The 17,402-nt window shown below is 41.7% G+C and overlaps 1 protein-coding gene across 2 annotated transcripts in view; it reads right to left on the bottom strand.

Annotated features, from left to right (window-relative positions):
* The window catches only part of TBC1D9 (TBC1 domain family member 9), a 58,121-nt gene that overhangs the window by 13,899 nt on the left and 26,820 nt on the right, over window positions 1–17,402 (bottom strand). Inside the window, exons 5-15 of one of the 2 annotated variants that reach the window (XM_081876067.1) lie at window positions 15,573–15,834; window positions 14,385–14,592; window positions 12,086–12,292; window positions 7,768–7,977; window positions 6,747–6,897; window positions 5,102–5,316; window positions 4,152–4,269; window positions 3,311–3,596; window positions 1,326–1,455; window positions 942–1,040; window positions 774–842 (exon numbers count right to left, since the gene is read on the bottom strand). In XM_081876067.1, the coding sequence (XP_081732193.1) occupies window positions 774–842; window positions 942–1,040; window positions 1,326–1,455; window positions 3,311–3,596; window positions 4,152–4,269; window positions 5,102–5,316; window positions 6,747–6,897; window positions 7,768–7,977; window positions 12,086–12,292; window positions 14,385–14,592; window positions 15,573–15,834 (1,955 nt within the window). The remainder of the gene's footprint in view (window positions 1–773; window positions 843–941; window positions 1,041–1,325; window positions 1,456–3,310; window positions 3,597–4,151; window positions 4,270–5,101; window positions 5,317–6,746; window positions 6,898–7,767; window positions 7,978–12,085; window positions 12,293–14,384; window positions 14,593–15,572; window positions 15,835–17,402) is intronic. The other variant, XM_081876068.1, reaches the window with a different exon arrangement.

The following is a 17,402-nucleotide window of genomic DNA, read 5'->3' as shown; positions in this document are numbered from 1 at the left end:
AGCTCTGAGGGCCTTCTGGTGGTTCCCTCACTGCGAGAAGTGAGGTTACAGGGAACCAGGCAGAGGGCCTTCTCAGTAGTGGTACCTGCCCTGTGGAACGCCCTCCTATCAGATGTCAAGGAAATAAACAACTATCTGACTTTCAGAAGACATCTGAAAGTAGCCCTGTTTAGGTAAGTTTTTAATGTTTGATCTTTTATCATGTTTTTAGTATTCTGTTGGAAGCTGCCTAGAGTGGCTGGGGAAACCCAGCCAGATGGGAAGAGTATGTATGTATGTATGTATGTATGTATGTATGTATGTATGTATAAATAAAACAACAACAATAACAAGTGTCATGGATCTGAGCTCTCTGGGTTGCTACTGAGTTCCTTTTTCTATAAATACTGCAATGGTGTTTTTGAAAAAAGTCACTGGGTTTTTAAAACAACAACCACAAGAAAAACAATTACTGCTTGTGATTACCAGTGTGAAACAGCATCTACATGACAATTATATGGTTGGTTTCATTTCCCAATCTACACTTACTTTAATTAAAATATTCCATCCACATAGTTACCATCAAAGTGGAAGTGAAATAGTTGCTTCTGCATTATGGGTTGAACTCAAACACAGCTTATGGTTTTTTCCTTCTTCAAACTGTTTTGACAATCAACTGAAATTTCACTGAAATCAGTGAAAGGGTACACAGGCAACACTTATAGAAGGGTACACAGGAAACCTACATAATACTACTAAACAATGAATGAACTAGACAGCTATTTCAAATTTACCTTGAAAAGAGCATAGAGTTCCTCCAGCTCATCTATTGTAAAAGAGGTTTCTGTCACTATGGTTCGTACCTTTCAAAATGTGTAAGCAGAAAGAGTTAAGGCGCATGTGAGGCATTAGAAATCAAAACTCAAGAGACAATTGATTAAAATAGCACTCCAAGAACCTACCACATTGCGTTTGGTCGTGTCTTCTAGAGTCTGGATCACCTTCAATCTCTGTTTGAATCTCATTTGTTCAATCAAATCTGCCCGTATGCTTCCAAATTTCTAAAGGGAAAAATTATCACTCAGCTTTGCTGTAAACCTAGACAGTCAGATCTGTAACTGGTTAAAGAATAGGAAGCAAAGAGCAGGAATAAATGGGACTGTTCTCAAAATGGAGGGACGGAAGAAGTAGAATCCCTGAAGAATCAATATTGGGACCTGCACTTTTTAATATACTCATACATGACCTGGAGTTAGAACAGTGTGGAGCCTAACATGTTGCTTGTTTTTGTGTTTGTTTCCTCACATTTTTACATTTAATCGCTTATTTTTTTTTTGTCAAATCACCTCATAGGAAGTTCTGATGAGCCTGAAGATATCCACCTCAGGATAAGGCCCTACATCATCACTGAGCAGTGAGTGAAGGTGAGGAATTGGTGGCAGAGTGCTGTCCTTATTGGTCACGCTGTCCAAATACCTACAGGTGGGAAAAGAAATCAGATAGAAGCACTGTAAGGCACGTCTTTGCGTGTAAAATTAATCCAAGCTTAAAAGCACCGTACATTCCATTTCTCCCCCAAAGTTTATTTAAAATACTCACACCCACCAAGTTCGGGTTTGTAACAGTGCTTAGTATGGGCATCTTCAGGTAAGGGCTGGAAATGCCCCCTGCCTGAAGCCCTCGAAAGCCACTGCCAGTCAGGGTAGACAATACTGAGCTACATGGACCAATGGTCTGAGGGAATAAAGGCAGCTTCCAATGTTCCTAAACAGCTCAGAATGAACTCCAAATGATTGCAGATTATAGCATCAACCCTGTAAAGGAGACCATTACTAAACAACCTTGTGTTTGTGATGGAGACTGGGAGATAATGGCTCAGCTAAGGCTATTCAGCTGCTCCCTTCCAGTTAGCTAAACGAAAATAATAATGTTGGCAGAGTTTGTTGATGGAAGTCAAGCAGTAGGATGTCTGGCTTTTGGATAGTCACAGAAAATCATGTGGAAGAAAACGCTTCCCAGAGAACATTTAGAACCTGCGACTAAACTCTGAATAAGACAGACCTGAATTTAAGCACCAGCCTAGTAGCCATTGGCCAGGCATAGGCAAACTTGGCCCTCCAGATGTTTTGGGACTACAACTCCCATGATCCCTAGCTAACAGGACCAGTGGTCAGGGATGATGGGAATTGAAGTCCCTAAACATCTGGAGTGCCAAATTTGCCTATGCCTGCCATAGGCTATCAGGAATGCCATGAAGGGTGAATGTTGTGGGCTAGCGGAGGATGGACTGAGTGCGACATCCCTCCTCTCAACCCAGCATGAAAACCAAGTGGGCTGCTAGAGGAGGAAAGTCCCATTTTCTGCACCCAGCATGCAAATGCAGCTGCCATTCCAAAGGCTAGTAAAATCATTTGAGGCTAGTAAATTCTATGGGCTTGCTTGGACTGTTGTTCAGTCTGTGTCAAGAGACTGCGCCATATAACTGAGTTGCAATGCATATGCTCTGCATGCATGAGATCCCTGGGTGATTTCTCAGTATGAGCCCTTAGTAACAGAGCTGGGAAAGACTTTGCTTTGGGTGCTGTTGCCAGTTCAGCACTGTCAGTACTATGTGGCACTGAATCATGTTAGTGGCTCCTCTAAGGCAGCTCTTTCTAATGAAATCAAATCATAGTGCCAGAGATGGGGGGTGGGGCGGGGGGGGGGGAGAACAGACTCAAGCAAAGCTGCTCCAATGCTAGCGAGTGGCTAATTAGGGAGACAGAACACGATGAGTCAAAGTTATTCATTTAATTGCTATGCTTTCCCTTTATTACATGGAAAGCCCTTTTGGCAATGCAAAGTTACTGATTTAAATGGGGGAGTGGTGTGTTGCAAGAGCATTATGTACGACGGTCACAACTGCAAGATATTTTAAGCTTAGTTTATGTATATGCTGCTTTTCCATATGGAACTGTGCTGAAAGTAGCTCACACCAAACACCTACTTACTGTCAACATATATAACAATTGGAATAAGTAAAAGCAAATTTGTTATAAGACATTATAAATTCAAGCAAAGCAAAAAAACAGTTCAATACGTATCTTATAAATTCAGCATGACAATGAAATAGTCTAGACTTAATGCATAACAATTACAGTGCTGGGAAGAAGCTGTGGGGAGATATTTAAATATTTAACCATCCTAGTTAACAATAAAACTGCTAGCACATTTGCAAAAAGCTAAGCAGGGTCCTGTATGGTTTCAAATTGGATGGGGGGGGGCGCTGTGTGTTGAGATTTCTGCATTGCAGGGAGTTGGACTAGATGAGATTCCCAAAGGCAAAACTTACCTTCCAAGCACTGTCATCGCTTCCCCGTCATCTTTACAATTCAGCAACTTGTCAACATTTGCATCTAGCACAGCCAGTGCCAACTGGAATATCACCTTTATGCCTTCATAGAAGAAACAGTCCACAACAACCACGGCACTTTCAAAGGGCATTACACTGAGGAAGAGTGTGAGGAACCAGGAAAGGGATATAGTGGAGATGACCCCCAAGTCCTGCATACAGTCATATAATTGTGGAACATAATCTCGAGCTAACTCTTCAAAGACACCTTGATCCACCAGAGCTCCTGCAAGACATAATCAGTATTTGACGTATATGAAATGCTGATTCATAGAATGTGCATTTAAGCCTATCTAGAAAAGCAGTGTGGAATCATTTTGCAATTAGCTTACACTGAACTACATTACAATATCTTGCTACTCAGGAATCATCCTTTCATCATTAATTTACTTTTTGTGTTTATGTATTGAAAAGAATCTGCTTCATGCAACTGACAAACATTACAAAAACCCATTACTCTGGGTCCTATTGCTCTAATTGGATCATCATAATAACATAAGGTCTTGATTGATTTTGACTTTTGCAGACTAAAAACAAAAAATATATTTTATAGACTAGAAACAAAATACGGAATGGCTATGTTTGGACATGATGTGAAACAAGATATAAAAGGCAGTTCTCCAAAACACAAGGCAGAAGCCCAGCCACTCAAATGTCATTCAGCATCAATGAATTCAAGTATCCCTCCCCCATTGGCAGACCAAACCTCACTTTCCGGCAGCTTAAGAATTAGGTCTGAAATTCCCGATGATTATGCTCTTACAAGTCTCCTTTGACATACCAACAACTCTCGTGTTGTAGTAATCTGGCAGCATGCGCTCACACAAAGCCACAAGCAGCCAGAATGCTTCCTCTTCCTTTGCATACAAAAGCAGTACCGATGTAACAATATTCATGGCCTAGAAAAAAGTACATTCAAAAGTATATATACTAGATGTTAAATGGTCTAGATAACAGAGTCAATCAACAACAGCCCTAGTTTGGGCCTAGTTTCAGAAAGTAGCAATTGATTCCACAAAGTATTTTTTGAAGATGTTGAACCATGCAGCCTGGCCAACGTCAACAAGTTATCACACACTGACTCTCTCTCTCTCTCAGTCTCCCTCATTTCCCATTCCCTTGGAAATGTGCAGAGGCAAAAGCCATGCTTTTCAAAGTCCAAGATGTGACTAAAAATGGAGAAGTAGTCTACTGTGTTACTACATAACAGCAGTTTTAAATCAGTCACCAGTTTTAAATCAAAGTCACTCCCTTTAATGGCAAACCAGGTGGTGGATGCTGGTGGTTCTGTAGTAGCCACAAGATGGATGTATCAGCATGCTAAGGGATCCCTGAGGTTTGCAGAAGTTCTACCCCACCCCAAAAATCTTAAAGACAAAATCTTAAACATCAAGATGCACACAAGCCCAATGACCATCTGAGTATATTCAGCAGTGTCAGTTGGAAATGAAAACCAGAAATGACCCAAGTGTGGGGGGAGGAGAGAAGAGTTGAATGTCCTGCTTGGCTGGACCTTGAAAAGGAGAATTCCTGTTATAAGGGATCATATATTGCACCATTTTGCTGCAAGTCCCACTTGTTAAATTCCAGGAAGATTTAAAATTTCCAACCTACTCTACTAGATCAAAATTTACCATAAGTGCACGGAAGGTTTGGCCTCTGTGTGCAACAATAAATAGAGGGATGAGTGAAGGAATTTGGGTTCTTCAAAATGAAATGAGTTTTAATTACCTGGCAGTATCCTATGTTTGGATTTCTAAATGCATAAGCAGTTAGTACTCTCCTCAGAGCAGCAATACCCATCTCATTCTGGAATGCAGGATGCTCTGGGAGGGAGCGGTGCAAATCCCTCTCAATCTCTTCTGTGGCGAGATTGTATTTCCCCATAGACTTCTCCACCAAGTCTTCATAATAGCCAGCGTGGGTGGCCATTTCATTAATAGCTCCTAAAAATGCAACAGAGCAAAATTGACAAAAGAGAAAGTAGGTTACAGATATAGGCCAGGATCCAAAACAACTGCACAGTGAGTTGTGCATGCCCAAGAAGGACATGCCCCCCCTCACCCGCAATGCTAATTGGCAAATCATTTTTGAAGCTAAGAAGGTTTTCACAAAGTCTGTGATATGGCATAAGGGTTTGCTGTTAAATTAATAAAAAAACTCTCTCACCATTCAAATGTGCCTGAAGTGATTCTTTGGATTTCAGCCACTGAATAATCAGGTCCTATTCTTACAAAACCTCCCACGCTCAAGTTAACTGTCATAGACCTTTGGTTTACCACAGTGAGTTAACACACCTGCCTCCTCTTCTATGAAAAGTTTTGCAGACTTAGTGGCAAGCCTACTGTGAGGGATCCAAGATATTCTGTATACAACCCCAAATACAGTCATACTAACAAGTGTATTTGTGTTTCTGTGTACACACACACACACACAGAGAGAGAGAGAGAGAGAGGGGAAGAGGGAGAGAGAGGGAAATGTTCATTCAAATAAGATAGCAGAATGCAGTTTTATGTTCTGTGGTAAGCTACTTATAAATAGGTCATAAGAAATTTGCAATCCCCTTAATAGTTTCTCACGCCTATTATGTAAGCCCACAAAAAGCCTGCTTTGAGTTATAAGTCCCACTGCTGGCTCCATGATTTGGGGGCACTTCAGCAAGGCATCCTCAGCTGACCCCAGACTGGCTGCACAAACTGAGAATTCTATCGTTCCGTCTCTCTGTCTTGGTGCTGCATATAAAGCAAAAACGGTAGGGCATTGGAAGTGTCTGTTCAGGTGCATGGGCAAAGCTCTCACTGCTCCTTTTTTCAACCCAGGAGAACAGATTTAACTGGTAAGTTCATTTCTCTCTAATTTAAAAAAAGCCAATCCCTAGCAATTTAATGAAGTACAAATTAGTCCACCTGCCTGCTGTTAACTAAATTCCTTGTGGAACTTGACACTTATGCCTACATCACAGAGGCGAAGTGTGAAGGGCCCTTTTATATGCTTTGCTGTACACTTCTTCTGAAGCAAAATTATTTTGGGATACCAGGCAGACACTATTGATTGACTCAAAAGAAAAATAGTTTCCTGCAGTGAATAGCAAGCCAAGAAGTTGAACTTCCAAATCTCTTATTTCGTTTTCACTGGTTGGTAAAATATACCTCACCAATTTAGGCCACAATCCTAAACACAATTACCAGCAAGTAAATTCCCCAGAGAGACTTTCTTCTAAGTAAACAAACTTAGGAGTGCAATTGTCAATCTCCATTTATCTGCAGCCAACATGTCCATTAGGGCACTGACATAATGAACTCCACAGAAGGAAAAAGATCATATGGGAAACCTTTGACTTACCATTAATGAAACAATGTTATCTACTGATACCCACCTGACAGGAGTAGCCAGAGTTCCCCTCTCATGCTTTCCGGAATACCTTTCAGCACAAGGTCTCTTGTTTTCTCAGTCCGATACATACAGATGCCTTGGCCATATTCTGCGAAATGAATCTTCCAAGCTTGTTCTTTCAAAAATTCTTTTGCCTTAAAAATAATGTACAGACGTATTTGCAAAAAAGCTACAAGCACTAACTATTATGACATGATGATTTCAAAATACACTAAAATGACATGCAGACGAGGAACATTTTCCACCCAAAAGCCACATTCCCTTCTGGGAAAACTTCTGCGGGCTACATACCCATGGCGGGCATGGCTAGCGGCAAGAGTGGTACAGCAAGGTGTGCAAATTACCTTTGTACAGTAGTAGGTGAGTTTCCTACACAAAAACACATCCATTTCTCAGCCCTTTTTGCTTTCCTGGATGGAGAATAACGAGAGTTCAAGGACACATTTCAGCCAGGCAAAAACACTCAAGGAGAATGTTGCTGCGGGGGGGGGGGACCTTTAGAGAGATCCAAGGGCCAGGGAGAGGCCTCGAGGGCTGATTTAGTCTCTGGGCCTGAGGCTCCCCCACCCTTGGGATCCCCATCAATCTCTCCCTCCACCTTGTTGACAACAGAATCCATAAGGAAAATTAATAGGTCTAAGTCAGTGGGGAGGAACCTCAGGCCCAGCGGCCAAATGCAGCCTTTTAGGCATCTCTTTTTGGCCCCACTCCGTCCCAAACACCACATGAGTGCTTTTGCCTGGGTACAATGTGCCCTTGAGCTGCTATGACGCCTTTCGCCTGCCTGGATGGAAGATGACTGGTGTGTGTAACAACCTGGGACACTTTGGCAGGGCTGGAGTGTAACCTGCTGTGCCAAGGTAAGAGTCACCTTGCTCTGCCCACTCCTACATCTGTTCCTGCCCACGGCTGGTATGAGGAAGGTATAGTTCACATCTGTTAACAATTAATGCAGTAATCTAAATAAGAGCTAAAAAAAAAGGAAAGAAGGCGTCGTGACCTACTAATTTAGGGTTGAATTCTTCAGGTGAACGCCTCCGGTACATGGTCATTAGTGCCTGGGTTACAGTTGGGATGCTGTTGCCATTCAGGTTGAACTGCCGCTCTCCATCTGCTTCGGAACTAAGGCTTCTCTGAGGGCTTGAGGAGAGAATGCTACTTGTCCTTGAATATACCTGAATGGAGGAGGGGGGAAATCCCCACAATTTTATGAACTGTTCAGGTGCGGGAAGGAAAAGGGCAAGGATCAGTTTGTTTCCACCGTGCTAGAGTAGTGGTACCCACCGAGTTGCGAATTGCAGATGCACACAAGGGCTTTCTGAGTTTTTTAATAGCTACATGTCAGGAAGCAGTTTGGCCCGCGCCTCTTCTCCTGTAACACTGCCTACCCTTCTCCACTGCCAGCCTTTGTGCTGAGCTCGAGTAATTGGAACTACAGAGGGTGGGAAAGGAAAGGGCAGCCAGACTGCAGCACTGCAGCAGACAATCCACTTTGGCCAAATGTATTCTGCCATGAAGCCTCAAAGGCATGGCCCACCCCCACCCACGGCACTCGAGTCAGAAGCCTGAACCCCTTCAAATTAGAAGCCTGCACCATGGTTGTTTGCAATGCTGAGTTCCTGTTAAAATCATAAAGAAACTGCAGTGGATTTCAGGACCGACATTCGGACAACAGAAACAAGCTCCAAGGAGCAAAAATGCATCCAAGCAGTAAAGCATTCAATCCTTCCATAAAATATTTTTTAAACGTTTTCTATAGTATCCCACACCCCAATGCCGCACCACATTATTTGAATGGAAGTGGAAGGTTTTCAATGAGCAACATAATATGTTTATGAACTTCCACTGGCAAAGTTATTAAAAATATGTACCTAGGAGCAATCTAAGAGCTGATTTAGAAGAGCAATAAAATTATGCTAGTTCTGAAGGATATTGTGGTCCACAAAGCCAGAGCAGCTATTTGCCAGAAGACATTTGCACCTTCGGAGTTTATTATTATTATTATTATTATTATTATTATTATTATTATTAAAGAGGAGCTTTGTATAAATAACAGCTCCCAGAAACTTAATTGGTAAAAGCACTGGGCAAACTAAATGTGCAACAGCTCTCTTATCAGAGATGCTCGGCTTGTTGGGGGAAGCAATATTGCAGTGGGCCTCTTGTGGCCCTCCTGTAATCATATCCTCCTGTTAGTAGTCTGGCAATTCAATGGATGCAGTGCCATGCATATCTGTCAGTCTGTGTCCCTGGGACAGTAGCCGTATTCATATGCTGCACTAATCTGTGGTTTAGCTCTATGTGGATGAGCCAGAATGAGTCTGAGTGAACCTGGGACCCTGGTTTTAAAAAATGAAACAAAAATCAAAGGCAACAAACCTCTGGTTAGTTTAATTGGCCAGCTTAATAACCCAGGATCCCTTGGAAGGGGAGCATGCTGGGTCTCATCCAGGTAGTGGTAAACCATGGTTCTGCGCTACTAGCAATTGTGGACAGTGTGAAAGTGATCACCTTAATAACATAAAAGATGGAAGCCAAACTGCAACCAGATTCGTCTGGGAGGTAATAAAGGTGAAGCAGAAACGAGAAAGGCTCTCCAAGCAAGAATGGTGAACAGCTTTTCAACACTGCCGTTTTAAGTTAAATTGATTTTAATAACTTTTTTAAAAAGTGTTTAAAGAGACAGAGAAGTCTCTATCTTTTCAATGCCCTTATGTGTCCCCTCTGACTTCCTAGTTCCAGGCGGAAGCTTACTGTGCATGAAGTCTACTGCCATCCATGCCTGGAGGATTGTGTTTAATGTGGGGAAAACAACAAACCATCTTGTGGTATCTTAGAGACTAGTTCATTTATTATAGCACAAACCAAACAATGGAACTTCAATGGGAAATTTCAGGGTAGGGTAAAAGCTGCTGAATTAGCACTTTCAAGATGTTCAATCTATCACCTGTGGCTTGAATTGAAATAACAGGTTCTAATCCCACTACAGGTGTTGAATTAATTTATCAATGCCAGGATGCTTCTGTTATCAACAGTGTTTCATGAATATCTAAGTAATTATTTTGCACACACTTGAGCATTAACACAAATCATCACTATCTTAGTTGCTTTTCCCTGTCTGCCCAAGTTTGTGGGAAAAGCCTTTACCATGATACATGTGTTAGTTTTTAAAGTACCACAAAATTCTGCTGTTTTGGCTGCAACAACCTAACACGGCTACCCCTTTGGGAACTTGGCTTGGTGTATCACAAGTTGTTTGGACCCACAGCTGAAAGAAGCCCCATGACCATATTGAGCCGAAAGCAGGAACTGAGGGACCATTGACTGCTTACTGACCTTTCCAAGACTGTGAAAGTATTTATACTTCCAGCCATTATTAAATCAGTCATGCTCAAAAATAGCACATGTCAAAAGACAAATACAGTTAACTAAATCATCTGATTCAAAGAGGTGAACTTTTAAATGGCTTGTTGCCACTTTTTTTAAAAAAAATCTGACCATAATTTTATGATTTGACAAGCTAGCCACTATGTCTTAAAATCTTCAGTCTTGGTCATTTGGTCATTTCTCCAAGCTCATTAGAATCCATTTGTAATATAAACAAATTACTTTTATAATTAATTACTGCAATTTTATGTACACTCCATCATGCTACTTTCTGCTGGGTTTTTACTGCCTTGTATTTCATTTCCAAGTTGGCATACATTCAGCAGTCAATAGCTGGCATTTTGCTGACACCAGCATTAGGCAACTTTCCAGACAAGAGGACATCTTCTGAATATGGGTAAATATTTCCTCTCCCCTTCCCAACATTTAACCTTAAAAGCAGATAACCTCTTTTAATAGAGGATACTTGGTTTTTCTGAAACCAAGGTTCTGGGATGCAGAGTTAACAGTTGCTGATGAGATTATTCAGTCTCCATGCGCCAGACTGTGTCTTTGTCTAATTCAAATATACACATAGATGTGGTTTACAATGCAACATCAAACCACAGGTTGTAGTTAGGCACCCGAGTATTTGGCCCATGTGTTTTTTGGTTCCCACACACCCAAGCAAACTTATAATTGAGGGAACCAAAGTATGCAAAGCACTAATGGTCAGTATGGTGAGGCAGAGCCATAGAGCCACCCACCCAACACTGGCCTTGCTACAGCTTACCTTGGCATGGTTAGGTAAGGTTGGGGCTGTTCAGATGCAGCACCAGGAGTGCTAAATTAGTTGCACCATTGCAAACCTAAGCAGGCCATCATCCTGCCCCTAGCCCTGTCCAGGTAAGCTATAGTGCCACCACTCCCATCAAGACTGCTATGAACTTGAAGCTCCATGATTTGGCCAAATTGGGCCAATGCGATCAGCTAAGCAGTCTTTTTCTTCTTTTTTGAGGGGGGAATATTAAGACATGCTAAAACAGGCTGTCCCCATATTGCTGACATAGCCCTTCAGCACTACATGAGAAGTGCAGAAACAAATAGTCAACCCCGGTTGATCAATCTGGATATCTGTTTCAGATTTCAAGAAAATGTGAAACAACAGGATAGTGCCTCTAATTATGGGCAAAGATCTTCTTTTCATTACTTGAACGTAGCCACAGCTCCTCTCCAAACCCTCTTGTATTAGGGAACAGGGGTTCTAAGTCAAAGCATAACTTCACCACTCATTTATAAGTTTTGTGGTATGGAAAAGGCTTTTGATGCAGTGAATGGGCACCTCTGATACATGCAAGTCACAGGGCAACTGTGTGGCAAGTAGATAACATGGTGTAAAGACTTTTTTCTGTGTAGACTATGTCCTCTATCATATGGACTAGCATATATTTCCATAGATATACCCATAACCGCTTTGTGGATGCAGCTATCGGAGGTGCCATTATGCTATCAGAGGGCATTTATTATGTCCAAGCAGCTTTCTTTCCCACAAAACCTTGATCATACATGTTCTTAAAAGCCAACATAAGATTTTCAGGGAAGTACATGATACACAATTTTACACCCTACACTATCCGAATGCAGCAGCAGCCTTCTGCCCAATGTGCAATTTTTACATGTCCAGGAAAAGACTGATATGAAAGCATTTCCAAACAGTCAATGGTTGATGTGCATTCTTAGATGGAAGATGGGCATGAGAGGGTTTAACCATATGCCAACCTAAATGTTTGGCTCAGCAATTTATTAAGAAGATCAAAACAACCTCATGTCAATGGAGTTCTGCAAAAAGGAATCTTTACACTGAATTTATTACTTGGGAGCAGCTACTTGAAATTATATAATTTTACTAATCTGAAATTAACTGAATACTTCCTGACACTGGCGTCATCTACTCACCTCATCATCTGAGCTGTTGTAACTGCCAGAAATCTCTTTTTCAGAGTATATTTTGGAAGTAGTTTGCTGGAGAAAATCAGAAATTCTCTGAACCAGGAAGTCTCTGTCTTTTAAATTGGCAAAGAGAAATGTCATTCGATTTTTGGTGCTAATAGACAATGGGCTAGGTAATACACTAGAGCTGTCAGCCTTTTCTACAATAGTCACCTAAGGGAGAGGAGGGCAAAAGAAAATACACACATACAATTGGTCATATTCCAACAACATCTGGCAATGGCACAATCTTAAATACAATTGGATTATCTAATCATTTTCTAAGGCACCCTCACAGCAGTGAAGCTGAATATCTTATGGCCTTTCCATGTACCCATTTCTGCACACTTCTGGAGCTGCACAAGGATCACAGTCTTATGATATAAGACTAAATAATCTATGAGATCTATCAGTCTGAGCAGGCCTACCAAAGGCACCTAAGGGTGAGGGCTTAAGGGAAGAGGTACAATTTTCTTCCAGGAACTCTGAGAGCTATAACATTTTGTTACTCAGCAAAGAAGTGAGTAAATATCCCTCGAAAGGAGCACTACTGCGATTTAGCAATTCAGCCCTTGCAACGATGATGTTTCAGAAATTTAGAAAAATCTGCATTTCAGAAAAAAAACTGGCCAGAGGAAAAGCAAGGCACAAGGTGGTAGCAGAAACCTAAGAGTAGTATGGAGACAGGTTGTCTCATTTAGTGACAGTCTCGTGCCCCAAACTGTGCTAATGCCAGGAATATAGAAAACTGCCTAATACCAGGTCAGAGAGTTTCTCTCTCTAAACCAATATTGCCTATCCTGAATGGCAATGATTTGACACGGTCTCTCATTATCATCTGCTGCTTGAACACTTTTAACTAGAGATGAGAGGGACTGAACCAAGGACCTTCTGTATGTGAAATATGGTTCTATTTCTGATATATGGTCCTGCTCCTAAGTCTTAACATTGGCTCATATACAATTAACTGTGTAACTAACACACACTCTCTCTCTCTCTGTGTGTGTGTGTGTGTGTGTGTGTGTGTAGTTGTGAGATTTTCATTTCAGGAACAGTGCATTAGTTAGAAATGAAAACAGCATGCTCAAAGACCCTTCTGAAGACCATGAAGAAAAGTTTTAAAAAGCTTTAAACCACTGCTTCCAGATAGCTTATCAGAAGCAATAAAAATTGCATTAGGCACTTCAGGATAATAGGAGTTTCAATGTACAGAGGCTTTAGTTTCAGTTTGCGGGGTTTTTTATTTTAATGATCTATGGCCAAGCATTATTACAGAGTTTTAATGTTTCATTAGCAGAAAGGGTAATTTGTTGCCATCCTCCCTTTCATTTAACATATCCTATTAAATTGTATTGAAATATCAGCAGCTATGTCTCAGTTACTTAAATGATATTGTCTTAATACTTCTCCCAGCCAGGTTCTTACTTCCTTTATATAAGCTATAGATCTGTTCATAATGCAAGAGAGCCACATTAACAATGCATATTTCCAATTAAAAGGGAAAGTGTTTTAATAGTCCTTCCTAAGAACATGAAAGTAGCCCTTGATCAGGCCAATGACCCATCTAGTCCAGCATCCTGTTCTTACGGTGACCAGCCAGATGTCTATGGGAAGTTCACAAACAGGACCTGAACACAACAACACTCTCCCCACTTGCAATTCTCAGCAAATTTCCCAACAGGTCCTTTTTATGTATGACTTATACTACTACTATTACTACTACTACTAATAATAATAACAGGACCAGAAATGGAGGGATCCTAATGCAGAGACAGTGCCAGTTTGTTGTAAATTATACTAAGCAAGCAATGGAGTTCATTGCTGAGATGCTCCCTGGAAGCTAAGGAGCCCGTGAACTTGACTTAGGTAAGGTAAAGGGACTCCTGACCATTAGGTCCAGTCGTGGCCGACTCTGGGGTTGCAGCGCTCATCTCGCTTTATTGGCCGAGGGAGCCGGCGTACAGCTTCCGGGTCATGTGGCCAGCATGACTAAGCTGCTTGTGGCGAACCAGAGCAGTGCACGGAAACGGCGTTTACCTTCCCACTGGAGCAGTACCTATTTATCTACTTGCACTTTCAGGTGCTTTCAAACTGCTAGGTTGGCAGAAGCAGGGACCGAGCAACGGGAGCGCACCTCGTCGCGGGGATTCGAACCACCGACCTTCTGATCAGCAAGTCCTAGGCTCTGTGGTTTAACCCACAGCACCATCCACGTCCTGAACTTGACTTACATGGTATAATAAAAATGGCCGGACTTGATACCCACCTCTCGTAGAGGGATGATGAGGCTGCACAGGTTTTCTTCCTTGCTAGTGAAACAGATGTAATTTGTAGACACAAACATCTGACCCAAGATGTGCATTTTGTTAAATGGAGTCCAGAGGGTACAATCGGTATGTCCATCTAACTTTTCGTCCTTCGGAAGCCGGAACAAAGCACGGTACCGTTCACTCTTTGCTCTGGCATCAAGATCCCTGAAGTGAGCAGTTTAAAGTTTCATTGTTCATATTAAAATTCAATGTGCATGCGTATGTCTTCAACAGATTAGATAAATGTACACTGTAAATTAATTCTGCACAAGCACAAATAAAACAATAGGAAATGATATTCTATGGGAGAAATCTGTCATAGCAGTGCTGATGTTTGCATGCTTCATTTATATTCATGCTTTCTGACAGCCTTATAAATTACACCACTAAAGTCACTAGGCTGCAATATTTGTCTGCTTTTTACTTATAAGAGGACAGCTGGCTCTCTTTATTTACCCTTATGAGTAAAAAGCAGGCTAATAAAAAATGTTGCAACACAGCAGGTTGGTGGAAGAAGAACAGAGCATTCCCTGCATTCCTCCTTCTACTCCTCCTCCTTATTTATTGAGCCAATGCACTTCCATGCAGGATGAAGCTTTGCCTCCTGTGCATATAAACAAAGAAGACTGCCATTGGATGGAAGGCCTGCTCCTTCTCTCCACCCACAAGCCCTTTTCCTTTCTATATTGGATGCACAGGAAGAGGCCAGCATGGAAATGTAAGAAGCCATTGGATGAAGGCTGAAGCCTTCCATTCTTCCTCCAGAAGCCCACTGGTTTTCTTTGCTGGGTGAGAAGGACTTTCCCCAGCTTCAATCAAGTTCAGGAGGTGTTTAAAACACCTGGAAGGTTTTCATCTGGTAACAAAAAGCTTGTAGTGTCAAGCACCTGATATGCCTCTTTCTGGGGAGAGCATTCTAAAGTCAGGGTGCCACCGTAGAAAAAGGCCCTTACCTTCTGCACCAGTCCTTAGTCTCCATTTCAAACAGCTTCAGTCTTTACATGCTTAATTCTAACTACATTCTACTAAGGTCAAAGGGCCTATAACAGTCCATTGTAGAATGTTGTTATTTTGACAGGGCTATTATTGTATACAGAGCTTTGAAATACAGGGATATATGTGAATACAGTGACTTTGAAACCTACCGTTTTAGTGCAGAAACTTTTTTGGGGGACTTCTTTTTAAGTCTGGGCAATGACCTGTCTTGCTCAAAGCCTTCATTGTCCAAGAGCTGTCTCATGGCTATGTTGGCAAGTTGTTCCATTAGCTTAAAAGTTTCATTGATGTTGAGGAAGACTGAAAAGAAATGCTGACTGGACCTTGTGCTAACTTTGATCACATCAGGTAAAAGCAGAGTCGCATTCTTCTCAAGCTGGGTGATGTCAACCCACCGGATGACTAGCTTGGCTAATGAAAAGAAATCAAGAGTAAGCAGAGAACAAGACCACTCAACATTTTCAAATCCAAAAACCACTGGTGATAAAACAGCAAGCTTTTCAACAACAATATGCACTCATACCATTATCTTGTTTCAGGACTCTACAGTGCATGTATATGCAGAAGTAAGTTTCACTACTTTCAGTGGGGTTTTTTCCATTTTATTGTGTTTAGGACTGTAGCCTCAGTACAGTGCTGCACTTGGCGCTAGTGGGTCCATTTTGTCAGAAACACAACAATAATTAAGAATTCTGCCATGCATACTTTCAGTTTCAAATAATCTCATATTTGCTTTTTTTAAGCAAAATTCTACACAACCAATGTTTAGTTTGCAAACAAGCCAACTTCCAAGTTATGGATGATCAAACAGGATTGTTCAACTAGCTTGTACAACTAACCAGCTTTGGTTGGTTCACACATCATTCTAAAGGCTGAGATCCTTTGAAAATGGAAGTCAGCTTAGCAATTCCTCCTTCCAGGGAGGATAAGAGGGAGAGAGCAAGAGCCTGCTGCTTTGTTTGGGCTTGCTGTGCTTCACCCCATATAAAAGTGAACTAGCCCAAGCTCAAAGAAGATCAGACTCCCTACAATTAATAGTCAATATAGTTAACTGGAACCAAGTACAACAGCATTATAACCACTGAATGCCAGGTTGCTGTGCACAAGCAACAGGAACTGGCTATCCCATTCATGCCTTGCTTGTAAGCTTCCTGGAGGCATCTGTCTGGACTACAGAAAGAGCAATATGTGCTTATGTTCTCATATCAGCCAGCTGTCCCTACACTCAATGTACACGAGAATGAAACCTCCTTCTAATCAGTCCAGAGTGTTGGAACAGGAAAAACAAGTATGAGACATGCAATAAATTAGTACTAGGGCTCCATGCAGTAACTTAATCCACTATAGGCAAAAACACCACAGCACACTATAGGACAGGAATGGGGAACCTGAGGCCCTCCAGGCGTGTATGGACTCCAACTCCCATCATCCCTGACCACTTGGCATGCTATCTGCGGCTGGGAATTTTGAATCAAACAACATGTTAAGTCCACAGGTTCCCCACTGCTGTGAATCTCATGATGGATTCAGGAAGTAAGAATGTCTGTAATTATCCTGGTAGTAGGATGTTGATGAGCCGACTGCTCGTCAGGCAAGGTGCCATTAATCAGATAGCTCTGCAGTTTAAAGCTGTAAACATCTTATAGAGAGTGACCACACAAATGGTGAAGGTTCTATGAATGTGTGTGTGCCTGAGTTATCACCAACTGCCCTGAGGCAGAAACTAAAATTGTTTATGAACAAATTCAATTGTATACAATTTAGTGCTTTTGTCCGTAATCACTGCTTATATATTGCTTCCACTCCTTGACAAATACATCACCCAGTGTCTGTTTCTTAAACCCGAGCAATGAAAACTCATTCAAATAAGGATTAAGCACAGCCACTTCAGACCATCAGGCCACTTTTCCCTCTGCTCAACATCCATGAGGATGTGACAGCAGGCTTTCTTCAACATGATCAGCTTTTGGAAGGGACAC

Source organism: Podarcis erhardii (genome assembly GCF_964252035.2).
Source record: "Podarcis erhardii genome assembly, chromosome: 9".
In the NCBI taxonomy this organism is placed as follows: domain Eukaryota; kingdom Metazoa; phylum Chordata; class Lepidosauria; order Squamata; family Lacertidae; genus Podarcis; species Podarcis erhardii.
Note: the sequence above shows the minus strand (reverse complement) of the source record. Positions and strands in the feature narration are given on the sequence as shown.